Source organism: Pyxicephalus adspersus, chromosome Z, assembly GCF_032062135.1.
Source record: "Pyxicephalus adspersus chromosome Z, UCB_Pads_2.0, whole genome shotgun sequence".
Classification (NCBI taxonomy): domain Eukaryota; kingdom Metazoa; phylum Chordata; class Amphibia; order Anura; family Pyxicephalidae; genus Pyxicephalus; species Pyxicephalus adspersus.
In genome coordinates, this window is record NC_092871.1 from 79,734,658 (window position 1) to 79,754,970 (window position 20,313).

The following is a 20,313-nucleotide window of genomic DNA, read 5'->3' on the forward strand; positions in this document are numbered from 1 at the left end:
AAGAGATTCTCACTCCACCCTAGGCATTCTTTATTGGACTGCTGTGGGTAGATCCTGCTTGTTGTAGCGTGTCCCTCAAGGCAGCAGGTTACAGGCATGAGGAAGAAGTAACTGCCCTGCAACCTTATTGCCAGTCTGAACATAGCCTAATGGTTGACACTGAAGTAACTTCTTGTATTGGTGATCAATAGAAAACTGCGCCTCTAGCACTGCTGCTTCATACAGGTGGGAGAACATTTTGCCACTGCTCATTATTCAAGGAACCCCTAGCAAGTTCAGGATGCTCCTATGTAAACACAGAGTTGGTGCACAGAAAGAAAAGATGCTAAGGGTTGACTTTGGTTCTCACAAAAAGTGAGGTACCAATCCAGATTACGATTTGAGAATGTGTTGAATGTGTTTTTAGCTCACATTGGGATTCTTGTAGTCATCTTAAAAACCTTACAAATAACAAACAGAGAGATAAAATGCAAATACCTTTATTTACATCAAAGATAAAAGATAGACACATAACTACAGATAACCAATGCAAATAAAAGGAACATAACATGTACTTTTTACTAATGCAAAAAATGATCCACAGTGCAGCACGGTAGTAAAGTGGGAAAGACAATCGCAATGTGTTTCGCTTCTTATGGAGTAAGTACATGTTAAAAAATTGTAGAGTTGAAAAATGTAACTACAAAAAAAGTTAATAAAACTAGACGCCAACTGACAATCCTACCACGTTTGAAAAGAGTATTGAAGGTGCATCTGCCATATATTACAAAGCAAGAATGTAGGTAGAAACATAGTCAATCAAACAGAAAACTGGCCGAAGAAAACACTTGTATAGTCAAATGTAGACCAAGTAGAGAAATGCCTGCATGCAGCCAGGCTTGCAGGGTCTGTACAAAAACTGGTGTCTCTAAAGAAAAAAGGGAATTTTTTTTGGCAAGAACCAGAAAATAGAAAAATCTGAACTACTTTTTTCATGTACAAGAAAACATTCAATAAAAATTCAGTTTAAAAAAAAAAAAAATCTGAACTACTGAATTTTTTAATTTATTCTAAATTCATGTTTCCCATACAGTTTAACAATGGTCTTTAATGGTTTTAACAGTCATCACAAGAACAGAATAAAATATAAATAACAAAGGGATAGAGAGGAGGATTAATAAACATAGGGGATGAAGGGATAGCGAGTAGGTGACAGGTCGACCAGGACATCTCGTCGGGGAGTTCAATGGCGAAGTCCACAACAATCTATGTGAAAGAGTGTACGTCAGGATTAGGAAGCATGCCTGGGTAAAAAAAGAGTAAATTATTCCTGGTTGTACTTCAATCAAACATGGGACCAAAGGTAGGGTGTGGCAAGGTTGGGGCCGATCCACTGATGGGAATACAACATGGGGAACAAACAAACATGAGAGGTATGAAATAGACATGACAAAAAAGGGTAAAGATACTGGACGAAAGGAGGGGAGGAGGATCAAGAAACAGCCGAAATCTGGGGAAACACAAGCTGTGGCTTCCCAGACTTTTTAATGCCTCTCATCTCTGTACACCTCCTCACTTGGTAATCTCATATTATCCTTTGGTTTACAGTACCATCTTTATGCTGATGACACTCAATCTATCTGTCAACCCCTGACCTGTCTCCCTCAGTCCTGGACAGGGTTTCATGCTACCTGTCAGCAACCTAATCATTAATGGCTGACAGTTTTTTGAAACTCTTCTTACATAAACAAGATAACAGAACTCGTCATCCCACCTTAAATTACAAATCTTCCCCTGACATATTTCTACCTGTTATTTATAACTCCCTCCAAGCACATTATCTTAGCATCACCTTCAATTCTGCCCTCTTATTTAACCCCTATATTCGGGACGTTTCCAGGTCCTGCCACTTTCACCTGTGCAACATCCCCAAAATCCGCCCCTACCTGTCCCCTGAGACCACCAAACTCCTTGTACAGGCTCTTATCATCTCCCGTCTGGACTACTGTAACCTCCTCCTCTCTGGTATTCCACTAACCCGACTCTCTCATCTACAATCTATTATGAACGCTGCAGCCAGACTCATCCATCCTTCCCTCCGCTCCTCTTCCGCTACATCTCTTTGTAGTTCTCTCCATTGGCTTCCATTTCACCTTAGAATCAAATTTAAGCTCCTGTGCTTTGCCTTCAAATCCCTACACAGTTCTTTTCCCACTTACCTGGTAGAAAATACTCCCCTAGCCGTTCTCTTCGCTCCTCCAATGACCTACTAATGATTTCCTCATTAATTACATGACACTCATGTCACACGCACAGATACAAGACTTTTCTAGAGCTGCCCCGACTCTCTGGAATGGTCTTCCTCATGCTATTCGGCTTGCTCCTACTCTTGCTCATTTAAAAGAGCACTCAAAACCCATTTTTTCAAACTTGCCTACCCATCTTTTTCTGTCTCTTAAAACTACAACTCACTCACTACTTTCCACCACTACATATCTCCCCTCCTATTATGTGTAAATTCCCCCACCTTCTAGATTGTAAGCTCTCCTGGTCAGGGTCCTCTCCTCCTGTATCATTGTCTGTATTCGTCTGTCATTTGCAAACCCTATTTCATGTACAGCGATGTGAAAAATTGTGGTCCTATATAAATACTGTTTATTGTTATTATTAATAATAATAATAATATTAATTTGTAAGGACTGCTTCATTTTTGCCTTCCTTCATTATCCTTCTCTTTAAAAACACATCCAGCAAAAAAATAATAACAATAATATTACAATAGAAATCAGTACCAAGGTCTTGGGCTGTTTAAGGATTTATATTTTTTGACATTAGGTGTTTCATCCATGAGTGGGTGTAATCTATTATCAACATGTAAAGTCTGGAAACCTTTCCTGTTGTTAACATTTACAGGTAGTCCCCGGGTTACATAAGAGATAGGGACTGAAGGTTTGTTCTTAAGTTGAATTTGTATGTAAGTTGGAACAGGTACATTTTTTTAATAAATGTAATTAGGACAGATGTTTGTCTAGACATATTATTAGGCAGCATGGTGTCAGTTACTGTATAAAATTCTCACATGTGTGTTAATCACAAACAAAGCAAAAAAAAAAAAAAAACTTTATTGAGCCTAGACATTTATTACAATTCAGTCCTTATGATCACCCACAACCTCAGCTGTGTTTAGCAAAAAGATTTCTTCTGCAAGTCATGCAAACTTTTCCTTCCCCCCATCCAGCCTCTGTCCTGCACACAGGGTATCTAGGAGTTGTCTGTATGTCGGATGTCCTTAACTCGGGGACTACCTGTACTCCTGTGGTGAGAAACTACTAGAAGTAAAACTAGCACTTCTCATAGGTTGGATCTTTACCATTCTAGCTGGGAATTGTCCCAAAGACCACACACAGTATCGGGCTTGAGCTTTTTTAGCTTTGTTTCTGGCAAAAAAACATTAGGGTCTTTTCCTAGATGCAGAATAAAAAATGGCTAGACACTAAAGTGTCAATTTTTTATTTTATCTTCCAGTTCTATATGTGACCCTCGGTCAATAAAATATTAGGATATTTGTTGATACTGAACTGTTGATAATTCAAATCAGTTTAAATTGAAATCAGCAGTTGTTCAAATTCATTGAAGTAACAACCCTCTAACAACCTTACTTCCATTTCCACTTTCTTGTAATTAAGTATGGGCATCCTAGCAGACACAAGGGTGTAAACTATTAATCTAATAGACTTGGTCCGATGCCCCCCTCAACTTCCTCCATCTCTTTGTGTTGAATTGCTTGATAATATTCGGGGCTAGCATAGAACACTGGTTTGAAAGCACTGCAAGAAGAACATTTTTCACTAAACGAAAATTATATTTTAAACTTCCAAGCAAAATCATTATTTATAATGACATACAGGAGTACAGAATTATAAAAGGAAAAAATGGGGTAAGTCTTTTTTTGAGGTTTAAAAAGGGTCATTCTACCTATTTTCATTACACATTCTTTACATATTTGTATAATGCACCAGTACATTTGTAACCTGCCCCTACTGAATTTCCGAAGCAATATTTGGAATGAATACAGAAAAAATTAAAAAGTTCAACATGCAGCACTTCCCTGGGTGGTATTAAAAAATATTATTAGGAAATATCCCAAATGGGACACAGAATGCAATAAAAGCTATACAGTAGCATAATTCTTTAAATATTACAATATAGATTGTTTCATGTCAAAGGGTATCCTGGTGGATTAATTTTCTTTTTAAATTCCTTTTAAAAATCCTTTTAAAAATCCTTTTAAATTAATTTCCTTTTATATCATATCATTTTAACAGACATCTGTATTTTATATGTATCAGCTTGGTGCAGTCAATGACAGCTAATTGTTTTACTTCTATAAATACAGTATATGCAGTATACATTTATATGGTTTGAAGAACAAATAGCTTTATATGAGGCCAATTTATAATGGGTAAACTGTTTATATATTTTAACTGATTTATATTTTGTTAAACCTTATGTACCCTATATGGTTCACTTATGTGTTGTATAGATATGTACATATGTGAGAGTTCAGGATAATAATCTTAAAATACTAGATTAAAGCTTTCCGCCTGTGATTAGGTGGCTTTACAAGAGATTGTCTCGAAGATTATCCCTTACCACCTTCCCAAGCAAGTCCATCATAACAGTTGGATAAATCACTGAGCTCAGCTTTTTGTCGTCCAATGAGATTATGAAGAAGTTAAAAATTGGGGTCCATGCCAGGCCTTTTTTTTCTTTGCTGGACTATAAAAGATGGTTTTCCATGTCAGCTGCATTGTACTGTAGGGGAAAGGTCCTCTGTCTGCACCAGTGGACCATCGACGGTTGCAGCTCAGAGGGTTCCAGTTGCATGAGCTTGCAATCATCTTTTTTTCACCTGTCCAGATAACACCCCTAAGTTCCAAAATGAACAAAGGCCGACCAGATACAAGGATGGAAATGCCAGATGAATTCTTCATCCCCATTCCTCTGGAAACCACTAATATTACTGCTCTTAGCCCATTTCTGGTACCCCAAACGCATCTGGGGACGCCAGGCGTTTTTATGAGTATGTCAGCCTTCATGTTGTTCACCATAATCTTTGGCTTTCCCCTGAACATGCTGACCGTCATCTGCACCGTCAAGTACAAGAAATTGCGCTCCCATCTTAACTACATCCTGGTAAACTTGGCTGTAGCCAACCTTGTTGTAATCTGCTTTGGCTCCACCACTGCCTTCTACAGCTTCTCACAGATGTATTTTGCATTGGGCACATTGGCGTGCAAGATAGAAGGTTTCACAGCCACCCTTGGAGGTATGTTTTTTTTAATTGCTACATACTTACATACATCAACCTGTATACATTGTTGTTTTTAGATATACTGCTTTATCATAAAAACAATATTTTTAAAAGGAAAGAGCTCTATAACATGCAGAAGTACCTTCACTAATATCATAATCATCTGTTGTCTTTTTCACTCAGTCTTGTTTTTGGACTTCTTAGGTACACTTTTTGAATGGAGGTGGGAATTATTTAGGGTATTTTTCATTCAGTGTTTTTGCATTTGATTTATGTATTAGACAGCCGTTTTTTTTACTGTTGGTTCACTTTTATTTATTTTACCGTTTTCTGTGGTACGAATATTCTGATAATAGTCTGTTTATTTACAAGGTTTTTTTTATGTACAGGACTAAGATTGCGGAAAAAAGATACTGCAACACTCAGGATCCATTTAATGTCTTTTAGCAGAAATTTTACCAAAATCTCACGATTTTAGCTGAAAATATTAATTTAATTTATCCTTAGTTATTAATACATGCATTTAAAGCCTACATTAAAGCTTTATGCATTTTTATATAACATACAGGAAAGACAAATATCTAAATGGGTAATATTGGTAACTATTTTTGTAGTTTGATTAAATAAATCTGCCAAAGGATTTGTATTTGTCCATCCATGAAATATACATAGCTCTACCACACTTCACAGCCTTGTCTGGCATGGCACGCAAGAAGATTTTTCTTTACAGTGGACAGGTAACATTTACAGGTCACCTTCCCACCTCTATCCTGTGACTAGATTTCTCTTATCTTCGGTCACAACACAAAGGGACATTCCACATGTTCATATTGGAGCAGTGTAGGAACATTCACTTTCTGTAAAAAAAAAATTATTGAAATAAAAAGAATATATTGAATAGGATTCAAGACTGTCCAATATTTTGTTTTAATTTGTTTTAAAAGCAAAAGTATCATAAAATTCTTAGCTTCCACCTTCAGTGGAAGACAAAGTAGAAAGGGCCTTCAGCAGAATGCCAAAATGTTTGGTAGTAGAATGGTTCCCCTAAAACTTCTACTAATCAGAATATTGTTGGCAACAAGCCGTCTGACTACTCTTGTCTTGTCATATGGCTGGGAATAAACCCTGTAGCTATGACCTTTTAAACCCATATGTTGATATTTGCAAAGCAATGTTTCTGTGCACATACTAGACTTTTACCCGAGACAGATGGTCTTACAAATCTTGTGCAAAAATCGAGCATGTGAATGGCAGTTCCTGGAGATTAGACAACTCTCTTGCTCTCGTGTCTCTATAGAACAGAACAGTGCTGTGTGTACAGTGCTTGTTCATTCTCCTGTCACTGAAATTGATAAAAGAATAAGATCATCATGTGATAGGGCTTTAGACTATTCTCTTATTTTTGCACTGTGGAATACTTATCTTTGATTAACCCTTATTTTTTTTTAGGAATGGTCAGCCTATGGTCTTTAGCTGTTGTGGCATTTGAAAGATTCCTGGTCATCTGTAAACCCATGGGCAGCTTCACCTTCAGAGAAAACCATGCCGTTCTTGGTTGTATTTTCACTTGGATTATTGGGATTGTAGCAGCTTCCCCTCCTCTGCTGGGCTGGAGCAGGTCTGGTACTTTACAATTGCTTTTATAGTGTTAAAACTTTAGTTCTTGTTAAGATCAGATATACCAAGAGCAGAATTTATACCAACATTGTAATGGTATATTACATTTATGTAATTCTTTGCAATTGTTATCACAGCCTAGATACAAGGGGGAATATTTTTTGTCTTCCCATAGTCTTAACTCCTAATATTCACTGTATTTTAAACTAGGAGGGCTAAAAAAACTAGAATATTGTTAACAAGTGTGACTTCCCAGTGTCATAATTTGATGACTTGGCCATTTAAAGCTTTCTTGGAGGATGGGGTTAATGTCAAGCAGTAGAGGCACTATCGGCTTAACAAAGGTACAGTATAACGTTATATTACTTTTACTTCGATTATATTGATCTTGGCTGATGTAGAGAACTGTGCACATAACTGTGACTGTCAATGTGTGTAAAAAAACCTACCGGTAATCATTTTCTTTTCCTCACACGCTATTTTTAAAGCATACCTAAACTCCCAATTTTCACTTTACATAAAAGGGTCGACAACACTTTTATGTAAAGTAAAAATTTCTGTTTATTTGTTTTTTTGCAACACCCTTTTTGTGCAGCACTGCCTCCTAATTTTCAATCACCTAGGCGATCAAGAATGAATGGGAGCACAAAGCCTCCGGGATACCTATGTCATGCATCCCGGGAGGCTCTTGGGTGCTCCTTTTTGTGAAAATAGAAAAAAATTGCAGATCTAACGCACACGGATAGTTTTTTTCCCATCTACGTCACCTGATCTTGCTCCTGGGTTGGGTGACGTAGGAAGAAGAACCAGGAAGAAGAGGTGAAGATGGCGGTGCCCAGAGTGCCGACACGAAGACGGATGCCAGAACTACGCATGACCCGATGGAAGATACCTCTGGACTGATTGACTGCACTGCGGGATTAAAGGTAAGTGAATTTTTTTGTTTTGGGGGACTTTTGAGTGTAGTTCCTTTTTAAGCTGTTTTTAGATCTTTTAAAGCAAGATTAATTCTCATGCACAAATGCCATTTACTTACCTGTGAAGCTAGAACATTAGTTTTGGACTCCAAACTAATGAGATTCCACTGTGGAAATAATGTCATTCTGGGACACCAAATTATACTTTAGGATTTTATTTGTCTTCTAAACCACAGGTTTTGCATTTTTTCCCCTTCTGTTATTTTTTTTTCTTTCAATAGATTTATATTATATTTTCAAAAAATAAAACCAGTAGATATGACACGAGGGGTGGTACCAATCACGTGATGTCTGTAAGCTCATCAGATTAGATGTAAAACATTTTTGAACAGGGCACCCTCATGGAACTCATAACAGGCAATCCTGCTAACAATGAAACATCTAAGCCCTAGTGAAAGGTACTTAGCGGTCAACTTTAGCAACCTGACGAGACATGCATATAGGGAAAAAAGAGAGAAGAGGACATCAGGACGCTAATTCTCACATGTGTGTATTGCCAAAGAGGAAATGCATCCAACTGCAAAGTTCATATAGTAGGAGGAGAGACATCAAAATCTTCACCTGTGCCACGGAAGGCATGCCAGACCACCATGACTTAGCCAATGTCTGCTTCACAGCTGTGAGTACAAATGATATGAGTCAAAACTGACTTTTGGAAATTCCCAGGGGGCACAGCATCAAAAGAGCCTCAAACGGATACCTCTGCCCAAAAGGGTATATATAATTTGGTAAACATCTGTCCAAAATTCTCTTAATTTTAGGGCATTGCCACTAAATGTGGTATAGAGTGTCTGTCGACCCATAGCCATGAAAACAACTTCCAGTCAGTACAGTCAGGGCGATATGCCGCCAATCTTGTGGGAACCATATACTAGCTTATAGTTAGCTTCGTGGAACGGTACATTAAGGGTCGCCCAATACCTGTCCCCCATTGGGAGATATACGGTAATGTGTGCAAGTAACTTGCCGTGAGCAAAAAATGGTAAATCAAGGAAAGAATGCCTTTGCCTACAGGGACTCTATCACAAATTCGCTCATATTGAGTGGTACTCCTAGGGGTTTTGGCTCAGAGGATTTGACTTCATGCTTTTCTTTAATAGAGTCAAAGGGTCTTATTCCATTAATCGCCACCAGATCTTTGATGTTACCAAAACCTTGTATGATCATGGGCTGTAGACTTGTCATGGTTTACAGTGAGCCCAGATACTCCAGAAAAGTTATCAAGGGTCTTAGACAAATTAGGCAGCGATATTACAGGGTTGGTTATAAACAAAATAACATCGTCTGCGAAAAGGCAAAATTTTTTGCTGGTTTCCTGCGACCTCCAAGCCCCAAATAACTGGACACTCACGGATCGAGATAGCTAGGGGCTCTATAGCCAGAGCAAATAGCAATGGCTACAGGGGACTACCCTGCCCGGTGCCTCATTGGAGCGGGAAGTAATCTGAGTGATAACCAGCATTGTGTACAAAGTGTGGAGGAGTAGCCTTCCTTATGTCTAAGATAACAACATTGCAGATACCCCTTTTTTTTGGCTTGATTATCTGGATGCATTATGCAGCTAACATTATCACCGGCCTACCTCTGAGGCATAAAGCCTACTTTATCTTTGCCAATTAAAGATAATATACCGGAGTTTAGGCGCCGGGCCAATAATTTTACGTCTAGGTTTAACAATGAGATATGTCTATAGTTAGTCCAAGTGATGTGATCAGTGTTAAGCTTGGGCAGCATACAAATGCTACCTGTAAGAGTGTCACAACCAGAATGATCACCCAGCAGAAGGCGATTGAACAAACTGGCCAGGTGTGGTACTAACAGGTTGCCAAATTGCTTGTAATATGTAGCCGAGAAACCATCAGGCCCTGGGCATTTGTGTGGTTTCAAATTCCGTATGGCACGTTGTACTTCCTCCACAGGGATATCTGCCTTCAGAATTGTCTGCAATGTCTCTGGCACAGGGGGGAAAGGTATGGATGTCAAATATGTTTCCAAATGGCCAGTAGTACCCGCTTCCTGGGCTGTATAAAGAGAGCGAAGGCACTTCTGAAACTCTTCCAAAATTTTGGAAGGGTGGCTAGTTGGACCAAAGCTCGGATTGTTAAGCCTATAAAGTTTATCTGTTTTGGCTTGTAAGCGCAACCTGTTAGCCAATGGGGTGTCTGCTCTGTTACCCCTGGAAAAAAATTTGTTACTAACCGATCGGAGCTGCTTCTCAGCTTGGAAATAGGGCATAACTCCAACTCAGTACGTGTTTCCTCCATTTGTCTCCATCGAAGGGCCATTGAAGGGGAAAAGCTTAGCCTGGTCAACCAAGGAACTTTACTTCATCTCCAATTCAGCGACCTTTGCCATCCTTTGTCTCTTTTTACGTGAGGCCATTTGTATTAATTTGCCTCTAATGACCACCTTATGGGCGTTCCAAAGCGTTGCAGCCCCAATCTCAGGGGTGACATTGCATGAAAAATAGTCACGTAAATGTTGCCCCATTTGTAGCATTGTTTGGATTCTATCAGGGACATTTGGGGCCTTGGGGTCTGTGACTGCACTGGAGAGGGAGGAATTACAGGAGAGCCCTGAAGGGATGTTTCTGACTCACAGTGCTGGGGTCCTGAAGCCACACTATGCCCTGGGCTGCCGGGTGCCATCTTGGATGTCACGCGTTGCAGTGCTGCAGCTCTCTCCTGTCTAGCAGCATGCTTCTTGTGCTGCTGGGAATGGATACCTCTCACCTCCGAATGATCACAGGATGCTGTGGTGCTGCTCGGGTGCTTGTATTCTCGGTGCGTGCGGTGATATCTGGTGGCTGTCTCTTTGGCGGAGCCGAGCTTGTTCAGGAAGCTGCCATTACTGAGCGCGCACATGGGCACTCCCTGGTATTTTTTCATGGTATCTATGAGAGAAACTATGCCCCGAATAGTTACCTTTAGCAACAGCAAACTGCACCACTCAAAGAGCTCACTCACATTTTTCCAGCAGTCGATTTCTGGGCTGAAGAAACTTGTATCACTCAATATACAAAGTCAGTCTGCACTTCTTTCTCTTTCTTTATTTCAGTGAAACTTTATTGTGAATCCAATATTATGTATAGGATAGTGCCATACAAGACGCATAGCCTTGTCTCCGACACATTTTGCCCAATTGAAAAGGCTGCATACAAACGTTCAATATTTTTTATTGGAAAGATCTTGATCGTTTCCAGCGACAAAAGAGTGACAGAGGAATGGACGATCCCTAAACTCACAGCGCCATTCTGTTCTATGGAGAGATGAGGGGGAGAACAATTGAGCAGCACCCCACTGTGCTCTTCTCCATTGACTTGCATTGCAGTTTACTGTTGATCAGGATGGACCTATCAACAAATTCGGGGGACTGCTATACACATTTTAGGTTAAGACAAGCCCAACCATTCATATCAAGTGAAAATAAACTGACGTGTATACATAGCAGATTTATTTCTCTTTTGCTGTCTGTAAATGCTTATGTTAGCCATTGACTCCATGTCCTTGTGACCCACACCTATTCTAGCACAATTAATGTCTGAGCCTGAATTGCCCACTGAAGTTCTAGCAATTTAAAATGTCATATTGTGGACTCCAGAAGGGGCTTAATCTGTTTTTCTTCTTGTTGGTCTCTCCAGATACATCCCAGAAGGTCTTCAGTGTTCCTGTGGGCCAGACTGGTACACTGTCAATAACAAGTGGAACAATGAATCCTATGTACTTTTCATCTTCTGCTTCTGCTTTGGGTTTCCTCTAACTGTCATTGTATTTTCTTATGGACGATTGCTTCTTACGCTGCATGCTGTAAGTGGTGCTTTAAGATATCAGTAATAAAAAGATGTAATAAACTTATTTTCACACTTTAGGTAAATATGTATCAATATAATATATATAAAATATATATACCATAATAGGTGGTTTGTAACATTTTATGTAACTGCAGATCTACAATGGTGGAACAATAGGGTGTAAGATATAATGAAACTGTAAATTGTATTAAGGGCATAATCATTAAAAGTACATTCCATTGAAACTTTAAAATATTATATTGAGTTTGTGAGTTAGAGTGGCTGCATCATGGAACTAATTTACCTAAATCAATAACCTGAACCCAGAAAGGTAAGCCCTGCAGATGTCATTGGTAGTGCACCCCTGATTGTATAAATTGTGGGACTTGGATGTCAGTTTGACAGACAGGTCCTGCCATTTGAATGGGGCATACTCACAGCAGATCCTGAGGGAAGGAAGCCTAGAAAAGTTTCCCTTATTTTGGTGAATAAAAGTTGTTCCTATCTTACCCCTTATTAACTCCCCTCCTTAAGTAACACCCTACTGTATAAACTTTATTTATTTTTTATTAGTGGCTTTTAGGTTTTTTTATTTGCTTCCATTTTTTTCATCTATTTTTACCACATTAAAAATATACAAAAACAAAATTATTTAATTTGTGAAAAATGGTCCTTTTGCACTTCAAAATATTACAGGATATGCTAAAGCTGATGATGCTAATTCATTAAATAACAACAAGTGCTAAGAGCCAAAAGAAATTTTGTTTTTGTTTAAGTGGTTGAAAAAAATAGGGACCTGTACCTTACTTTTGTAATCCTGATTGCCCCTTATATATATATGGAGAAACAGTTTTATAGTTCTTTGGTGATTAGAATTTCTAAAGGTATGACTGTCAGTACTGTACACTATATTGAAGAACTTCATTGACCTAACATTTGGAAGTAGCGTATGTGGCTCATTCAATTTCATTGGAGCTGTGTACACTATTTTTGTGAAGGGGTGATCATGACAAAAGTGGTGAACAGTGTGTTTAGAACAAATATCACTGCTTTCCCTTAGTTCTACATAGGTCCTTATAAAGTGATAATCGAGATTGATTTTTACTTTCTATTATATTCGTAGTAGTAAAAGTGTTGGCGAACATTAAGTTTATTTGTTAACTGGTGGTCATACATAAAAGTGATGTTAGCTGACTGCTACTTTCACAAAAGAGAAAATTGGAAAAGTTCCATAAAAAGAATACCAGTATGTCCTTTTGTGTTCTTAGGTTCTGGGCATTTACTACTCTTAACCTATTGCAACCTTACTTAAATATTATGCATTGCAAGGAGGTTACAGCACTTGTAGTAATGTGAAATAAACCTAACTTATATTCAGATTGAAAAGGCTGATGAATCTGGGTGCAATGAAATGTAGAATGCCAGGATCAGGAGTATTGACTGCAGAATAGTTGAGTAATGTCCTGAAATACATTAGCATTTTTTCAGCATTTTATTGTCACCTACTTTCTGGTTGTATCCGAAATAATAGCTCTTAGCAGTCACCAGGCGAGCCAGCTGGCAGTGTTGCAGATATTTTCCTCCTGGGGACATGTGGGGACAATTGGTAATACCAATTTGGCAGGAGGTTATTTAACTCTTTCAACCATGAACTGAACATTTTTTTTTTAAATGTTCCTTTTTTAAAGAAAATCTATGCAAAAAGCAGAATAACACCTAAAATTAGAGGTAATATTGTATGTTTCATTTTTGAATATTTCAAACTTACAATGTTTGTTTTTTTTGTAGGTTGCAAAGCAACAGGAACAGTCAGCCACCACCCAGAAAGCTGAGCGGGAAGTCACCAGGATGGTAATTGTGATGATCCTTGGATTCTTGGTGTGCTGGCTTCCCTACGCCTCCTTTGCTTTGTGGGCCGTAACTCACCGTGGTGAAACTTTTGACTTGCGTATGGCTTCCATCCCATCTGTATTTTCAAAAGCCTCCACTGTATACAACCCATTCATCTATATTTTATTGAACAGGCAGGTGAGTTTGTCTGATACAAGTTTTCTTTGTTTACCTTTTATATTTTTGCAGTGTGTTGTTTTTCCGAATTCACAATGGAAACCAAGGCAAGAAAAGCTTACATGTGGAACTTGAGGGCTTGTCCACACCAGTCGGTTGCTTTAATGTCCATTAAAATATATTTTGAATGGCAGAACCATTAGAATCACCAATGATGCAGCAATGATAATATTTTAATGAGATACACTGTAGTGAAATGGGAATTGTTTGTGTGAACAAACTGCAGTAAAACAGCATGCTGCAATGCAATGTAAAACCTGTTGGCAAAGCACAGGATAGTGTGAACATTCTATAAAGAAATACATTATTACCATTTTAGCCTTCTCATATTCTTTTTTTCTCTGTTGGTCAAAAACGACCTGACTGGGATATTATGGTATTGCCATAATGTGCAATACTGCACTGATTGTTACCCATCCAGCATTCCAGCATCATTGGGTGGATTTTGATTGTGCTGGACTCTATTCTCCATATTGCACATAAAAACATTCCCAGAAAAAATCCAATTTTTTTAAGCAGAAGAGACATGCAAACTCTTGGCTAATTTTACCTAATGTTCCTCTGACCTTATCCTAAAAGTACATAAAGTAAATGTTATTAAAAGAACCGGCATTGCTAACATCCTTTGAAACATACTAGTTAACTTCCTGGTATGCTAACCCAACGGTTTTAGTACATTCCGAGTCAATGACCTGGAACAGGATTGTAAAATAGAATGTCAGAGTGAAGAACTCCAGACCATCATACTTCTTCCAGATGAGAAAGTAGTAAGTCTAATTGAGCAGCATGACAGCCAGAGAACTAGAATTTTTAACAGTGGTCAACAAAAGCAGCTTCTGTCCCTTTTGGTTTTCTTTGCTACCCTCTTCCTTCTCTTATCCAAACACTGCAAAAAATAAAAATAATAAAAAATACCTAATGTAGAAAAATGTTTATCAACCTAGCCAACTCTAGAGTTGCAAATCTTGTGAGATAACACTTAAGCACAGTGCAGCAGAATCTTCTCTGGAGATATCAATCATTTTCCTTACTAGAAAGAGAGTAACCATACCTCCCCATAATGTCACAGGTAGAAGCTGGAAAAATTGTTGGTATATTAAGTAACATTTTTTTACAGTGTTTTGGAAATGGGGGAGCAAAGTAAATTAGCAGATTGTCATGTTTAATGTAGGAGTCTCTTCACTAATGTAGGAGTCATTTTCACTAAATTACAGGTGACCACTAAAAGATGTAATGAAATACCTGTATAAAAAATAAAATAATGAATATGTGCAGCAGCAAACAGGAAAGGAATGTTTTAACGGTGAAAAGTTTTACCCACTTAACGTGCTTTTACCTAAAATGCACAATAGTATACCTGTTTGCTACTTATAGACAATAGATGATTGATTGTACCAGGATTCAATAATGATATATTAGTAATCCTATAATGATCTGAGAAAATCCTGATTAATTCAGCATGGTTACAAGGTACCTTAGTAAAAAGTGACAACTGGTTAGTTTAAATTTTATTCAAATACATTCTTGTTTCCCACAACAAGGCCTTTAGAAAGGCTGTACACCCTTGGATAGGTATTCACAGCTTAAAGAGTTTGAATTGAACATCGTATGGATAAAGGTAATCTGTCATACAAAATGCTTGAACATGTAGCAGCCTACTAAATTGATAGTGAAATAGGATTCCTTTACATGCGCTTGCAAGAACACTGTGGCTGGGAATATATTTTAAATATGAATTATATCTTAAAACATTTTTCCATATATTTCATCTAAATGGTCTAGAATTTGTCAAAACATTATGTGTTTCAGTGTTGTTATTAGAGAACTTGGATCTACATTGACAATGCTAGCCTGATGGTGCATACAGTTAGTCCCCGGGCTACATACAAGCTAGGGACTGTAGGTTTGTTCTTAGGTGGAATTTGTATGTAAGTCGGAACAGGTACATTATTTTAATAATTGCAATATGGACAGATGTTTGTCTCAACATATTATTAGGCAGCGTGGTGTCAGGTACTGTATAAAATCCCCACTGTGAGGTAATCACAAAGAAAAAAAAACCTTTATGGAGCCTAGACATTTATTAACTTCTGGAGCAAGCTGTGCTTTGATATGCAAAAAGAAACAACTGCAGAGTTTGTCTTGGTCAATTAAAGAGTTACAAGAGGCTCAGAAAGAGCTCACCCCCCTAAGATCACCCACAACCTCAGCTGTGATTAGCAAAAGATTTCTTCTGCAAGTCATGCAAACTGCCCCCTCCCCCCTTCAAGCCTCAGCAAGCAGGGAAGGAGGTGTCTGTATGTTGGATGGCCTTAACCCGGGGACTACCTGTATTTCAAAATTGTTTCACTACAGTGCACACTTTTTCTAGGTGAGATTTGTACTTCTGTAGTAGTTACATCAATAAAAGGATAAAAAGAGAAATGAGAAAATACATTTTTGGTATCTCTGGCAACATATGTTGAGGCCTAATATTTTGGTTAATGCTCTCTTCCTCCAGTTCCGATCCTACATGATGAAGCTGATCTTCTGTGGAAAGAATCCACTTGGTGATGATGATGACACCTCTGCCTCTGGATCTACTCAGGTGTCTTCTGTGTCCAGCAGCCAGGTGGCTCCTGCATAAAGCCGGACACACTCCGCTTCTGTTCTGCCACGTTTACTGCCACGGCTGTGTGCCCTCAAATGCTTCCAGGTGACAACGCTATCCTCCAGGAACTCAATTACTCCATAAGCTTTGAAATAATTCAGTTTCTCAGCTCCATGTAGCCACGAACCCATCAGGCAATACCTAGTCCTTTCCTCCTTAGACAGAAAACATGGGACCCAAGCTTCTGAGTATATGGTCATAGGCCATATGAGAGTATACAATAACACATAAGGCATAAAATATAAATTAAAAACAATTCCAATTTCTAAAGCATGCAATGCCATCATAAGTCCCAAATTTTCCCCCTCTGCTCCATGAGATGGAGCTGTCACATTGGCATTCCATTTGATTTATTGCTTTTTTGGTAAACACAAGGTGAGGTCTTTGAACTCAAAATAAGTGCGTTTTTTTTAGAACTGATATCAGCAAGGGAAGGGGTTTTATAGATACATGTAGGAGGTATTATCATATTTGTTAACATGGCATTATTTTATGTAACCAACAAATGCCTCTCTGTCTTGTACTGGTTCTATCTCGATGAAATATGGTAACAATTTTTGTTATTAATTGAAGCCCCCTACTTACTTAGGTAAGAAACCATTATAAAGATGAGCTTCTCCAGTAAACTGTATTAGATTTAATAAAAGTAAGAATGTTCTTTTTTTTACCCCATGTCTTGATTCTCGTACAACCATGGTCCAATACTATGTCACATCCGCTCCTACCATGTTATACCATGTCATAAATAAGAAAGTCTAGTTGATACTTTATGTATACCAGCATCTCCCTGAGTACATATAATATGTACCGTGGAAAAAGATGATGTGGTTGGAATGATTGGTTAAAAGGTATACATGAAAAATACATGTCTGTTTGGGCAGGTCTGAGCCATGGACCATGAGAGTTTTTCAATACTGATATGTTAAAGAGTTGCAGAAAATCCAGTAGATAGATGAGAACTGTGTTCTTTTTTTAAAGAACAGTCAGGTGTTTCTCGGTTGAAGAAAGCCAACTAGTTTAGCCTTCTAAACTAAGTGTATCAGACCCACCAGAATAGGTGTAAAGATCTCAGCAAGAGAAACCTCATCACTAGGATTTCCTCATGCCATTGGGGAGTTTCTTTCCTTTCACTCTGCTTTCTTTGAAGGTGGATGGATACCCTTGTTTGGAAATTCCCTTTGGCCTTTAGAACAGCAAAGTATATTATCTAGCACAGTACATATTCCAATTTGTGCTGCAAAAGACTTAAATGAGACTTAATCCAACATGCATTGTCTGCTTGCAATATAAACTAAGACTAAAATTGGATAGCAGACACCATTTATGTACCTTCACAGCTCATCCACCACCAGAACATTGTTTGTCCAAGCACATCAAAATCATCTTCAGGAAAGGTTTCACTGACTCCTGAGCTTTCTGAAACACTGAAGAGAAAACGCCCAAACCATGCTGCATCTGGGGAGACATTCTTATTTTTACAGTACAGTAGAATAGATCTTCAAAAACTCAGAATGGTTTTATGACCTATATGAAGAATGAAATGTTATGATCAAAAACATGTACCAAATTTTTATTATTTATTTGTTGTGTTCATGTTATCTAAATGTGTTCTATATGGAGGCAGTTTCTATATTATGCCAAAAATGAGCCATTCCTCCTCCAATGGTCATTAACATTTTTTTTTCTGTAATGCTGACGCTATTTTGCATGACCTCAAGAAAGAAATAATGTGTTTGATACTGTAAATAACCTTCCTCAGGGCTTCCAAGCTTACATCTCTAATTCTTTCTGTGTAGGGTCACTAGTTTAGTGATGAAAAATGTAATTTCAATAAATAAACTATCAGATGCATCTGTAAAGCGTGCTGTCACAGTCTCTTTTATTCTTGCTGAGTATTATATTCAAGTATAAAAAATTTCTTTGTGTTTTCAATCCCTACTGGGTGTTCTATTTTCAGTGCCAAGATTTTAACAAACTTTGTTTCGGAGTCTTTCTCTTTTTCTTCTGTTGAAGTATGTTACCTCCCTTTCATAATTCCTAAATTGGAGGGTGAAACACTGTGTGAATTATCAGTGTTCTGATGAGGAAAGCTGCATCTTCGGCGTCTTTTGAAGACTTCACTTTTTCAGAGTATCCTACCTTAACTAAAAGGGTTTAGTTATTTTGCTTTTGACTTAGATTTCTTGGAAAATAATGAGCCAACTACACAAGCATCAGCTGCCTCCAGATTGTCATAATACATAGAATTACATCGAATATTTGAAATCCCTTTCCTTCCAAGTATTACACAGTCCTCGGCCCATCCTTTTAATCATGGAGACCTTATGTCACATGGAGGCATTACTTTGAGTAGTCTGCATGGGAAGGGTGGTGATTTCAGTAAGGATCATGATCCCTCCCACCAACCAAGAAGTATAAAAAAATGGATATGTCACTGAGTCTACAATAGAGAATATAATTTAAATTGGAGAGGTTTAATTTAAAGATGATGTTTATTATATTGATAAGCAGGGAGGGATAACCTCAGAAGGCAAAATATTAGCAGATTAAACCTCACCTTTAAACTGAAAAGTGAAAATAAATGCAGCCATCATATCTAAGGACATGTAAGCAATATATCATTTTTTTTTGGGGGGGGGGGGAATTAGAAATTTTTTAAAGTTGGTCATTGAAAGCCTACAAATGTTTGTGTTGTTGCCCTCTAACTGAAGCACCATATGGAATTTTGTGAATGAAAGAATGCCCCTATATATATCTTCTGAATAGCAAACGATCAAATTCCAAGCTTTACAGTATAAAATAAGAACTCACCAAAAAGCATCATCTTCTTGTTACAGAGGAGGTCTAAAACGGTCATGGTAGGGAGAGATTATTGAGGGTCAAAGAAAAGTGAAGTATGTCATGATACAACAGGTATTGGTTAGCATGGGAAAATGTGGCGTTCCTAAAAAGGTATGGTATACCTTTTTACCTCTTCCAGCACCCAGCTCTCACAATATGGCCATATGACATCTCAGAACTACAAAAAAACATTGGTAGCTGGCTACTTTCCTCTGCCAGACACTGATAACAGGTCTGAATGGACAGAAAAGAAACAAATGTTACCCACCATGTGTTACTGACGGTGAGTCCTTCTCTTATTAATGTCTGAATAAATATAAATATTATTATTACACAGCGCTGTACAAAGTCCATGGTCATGTCGCTAACTGTCCCTCAAAGAGGCTCATAATTTATTTGTTCCTACCATGTCATATGTCTTTAATACAGTCTAAGGTCAATTTTGGAAAGGCCAATTAACCTAACTGCTAGTTTTTGGGTGGAAACTGGGGGAACCCAAATGAAAACCCACAAAAACATGGGGGGAACCTGCAAACTCCATGCAGATAGTGTCCTGGTCTAGATTCAAACCTGGGAGCCAGCGCTTCAAAAGCCGTGCTAAAAACTGAGCAACCGTGCTGCCCAAATTGAGTGTTTCTACTTAGGGCCATTAGTCCAGCATATGTTTTCAGTGTTGGCCCTAAAGGGCAATGTCCACAGTACAGTCCTTTCATGTTGCTGTACATGGTAAATATGAAATACTCAAATCTAGTATGAATGAAGGTGGATCCTCCAAGAAATCCCTAAGCCAGTAATATGTGATGGGGGTTTGCTAAGAGTAGGCATTATCATCAGACCAGTGCATTTGGTTGGAATTACCAGGAATCTGAGAAAAGGACAGTTCTAGACAAAATTAGGCCCTGGGAAAATGTGAAGGTTAGGGCCACAAATGCACAACATTTCAGCTCCTTGCACTACTACAGTTCTGTCACTTGGGACCCTGGAGAAGGTGGGGGCCCTGGACTAATTTTTTGTACCCTAAACTGTTTCCGTTCCAAGGGTAAGAAAAAAGAATCACACTCTCTCTGATTTCCAATTG

At 38.3% G+C, this 20,313-nt stretch overlaps 1 protein-coding gene across 1 annotated transcript; it reads left to right on the forward strand.

Moving 5' to 3' along the window:
* The first annotated feature begins 4,783 nt into the window (after positions 1-4,783).
* LOC140343222 (blue-sensitive opsin-like) lies at positions 4,784-18,253 on the forward strand. Its single transcript, XM_072429786.1, has 5 exons — positions 4,784-5,308; positions 6,743-6,911; positions 11,528-11,693; positions 13,466-13,705; positions 16,245-18,253. The coding sequence occupies exons 1-5, from the start codon at positions 4,921-4,923 to the stop codon at positions 16,368-16,370; spliced, it is 1,089 nt and encodes a 362-aa protein (XP_072285887.1). The 5' UTR covers positions 4,784-4,920; the 3' UTR covers positions 16,371-18,253.
* The last annotated feature ends 2,060 nt before the right edge of the window (positions 18,254-20,313 follow it).

Coding starts and splice junctions, on each gene's coding strand:
- LOC140343222 (XM_072429786.1), top strand. CDS start 4,921: ATGAACAAAGGCCGACCAGATACAAGGATGGAAATGCCAGATGAATTC. Junction 6,912..11,527: donor CCTCTGCTGGGCTGGAGCAG/GTCTGGTACTTT, acceptor TGGTCTCTCCAG/ATACATCCCAGAAGGTCTTC. Junction 11,694..13,465: donor TGCTTCTTACGCTGCATGCT/GTAAGTGGTGCT, acceptor TTTTTTTTGTAG/GTTGCAAAGCAACAGGAACA.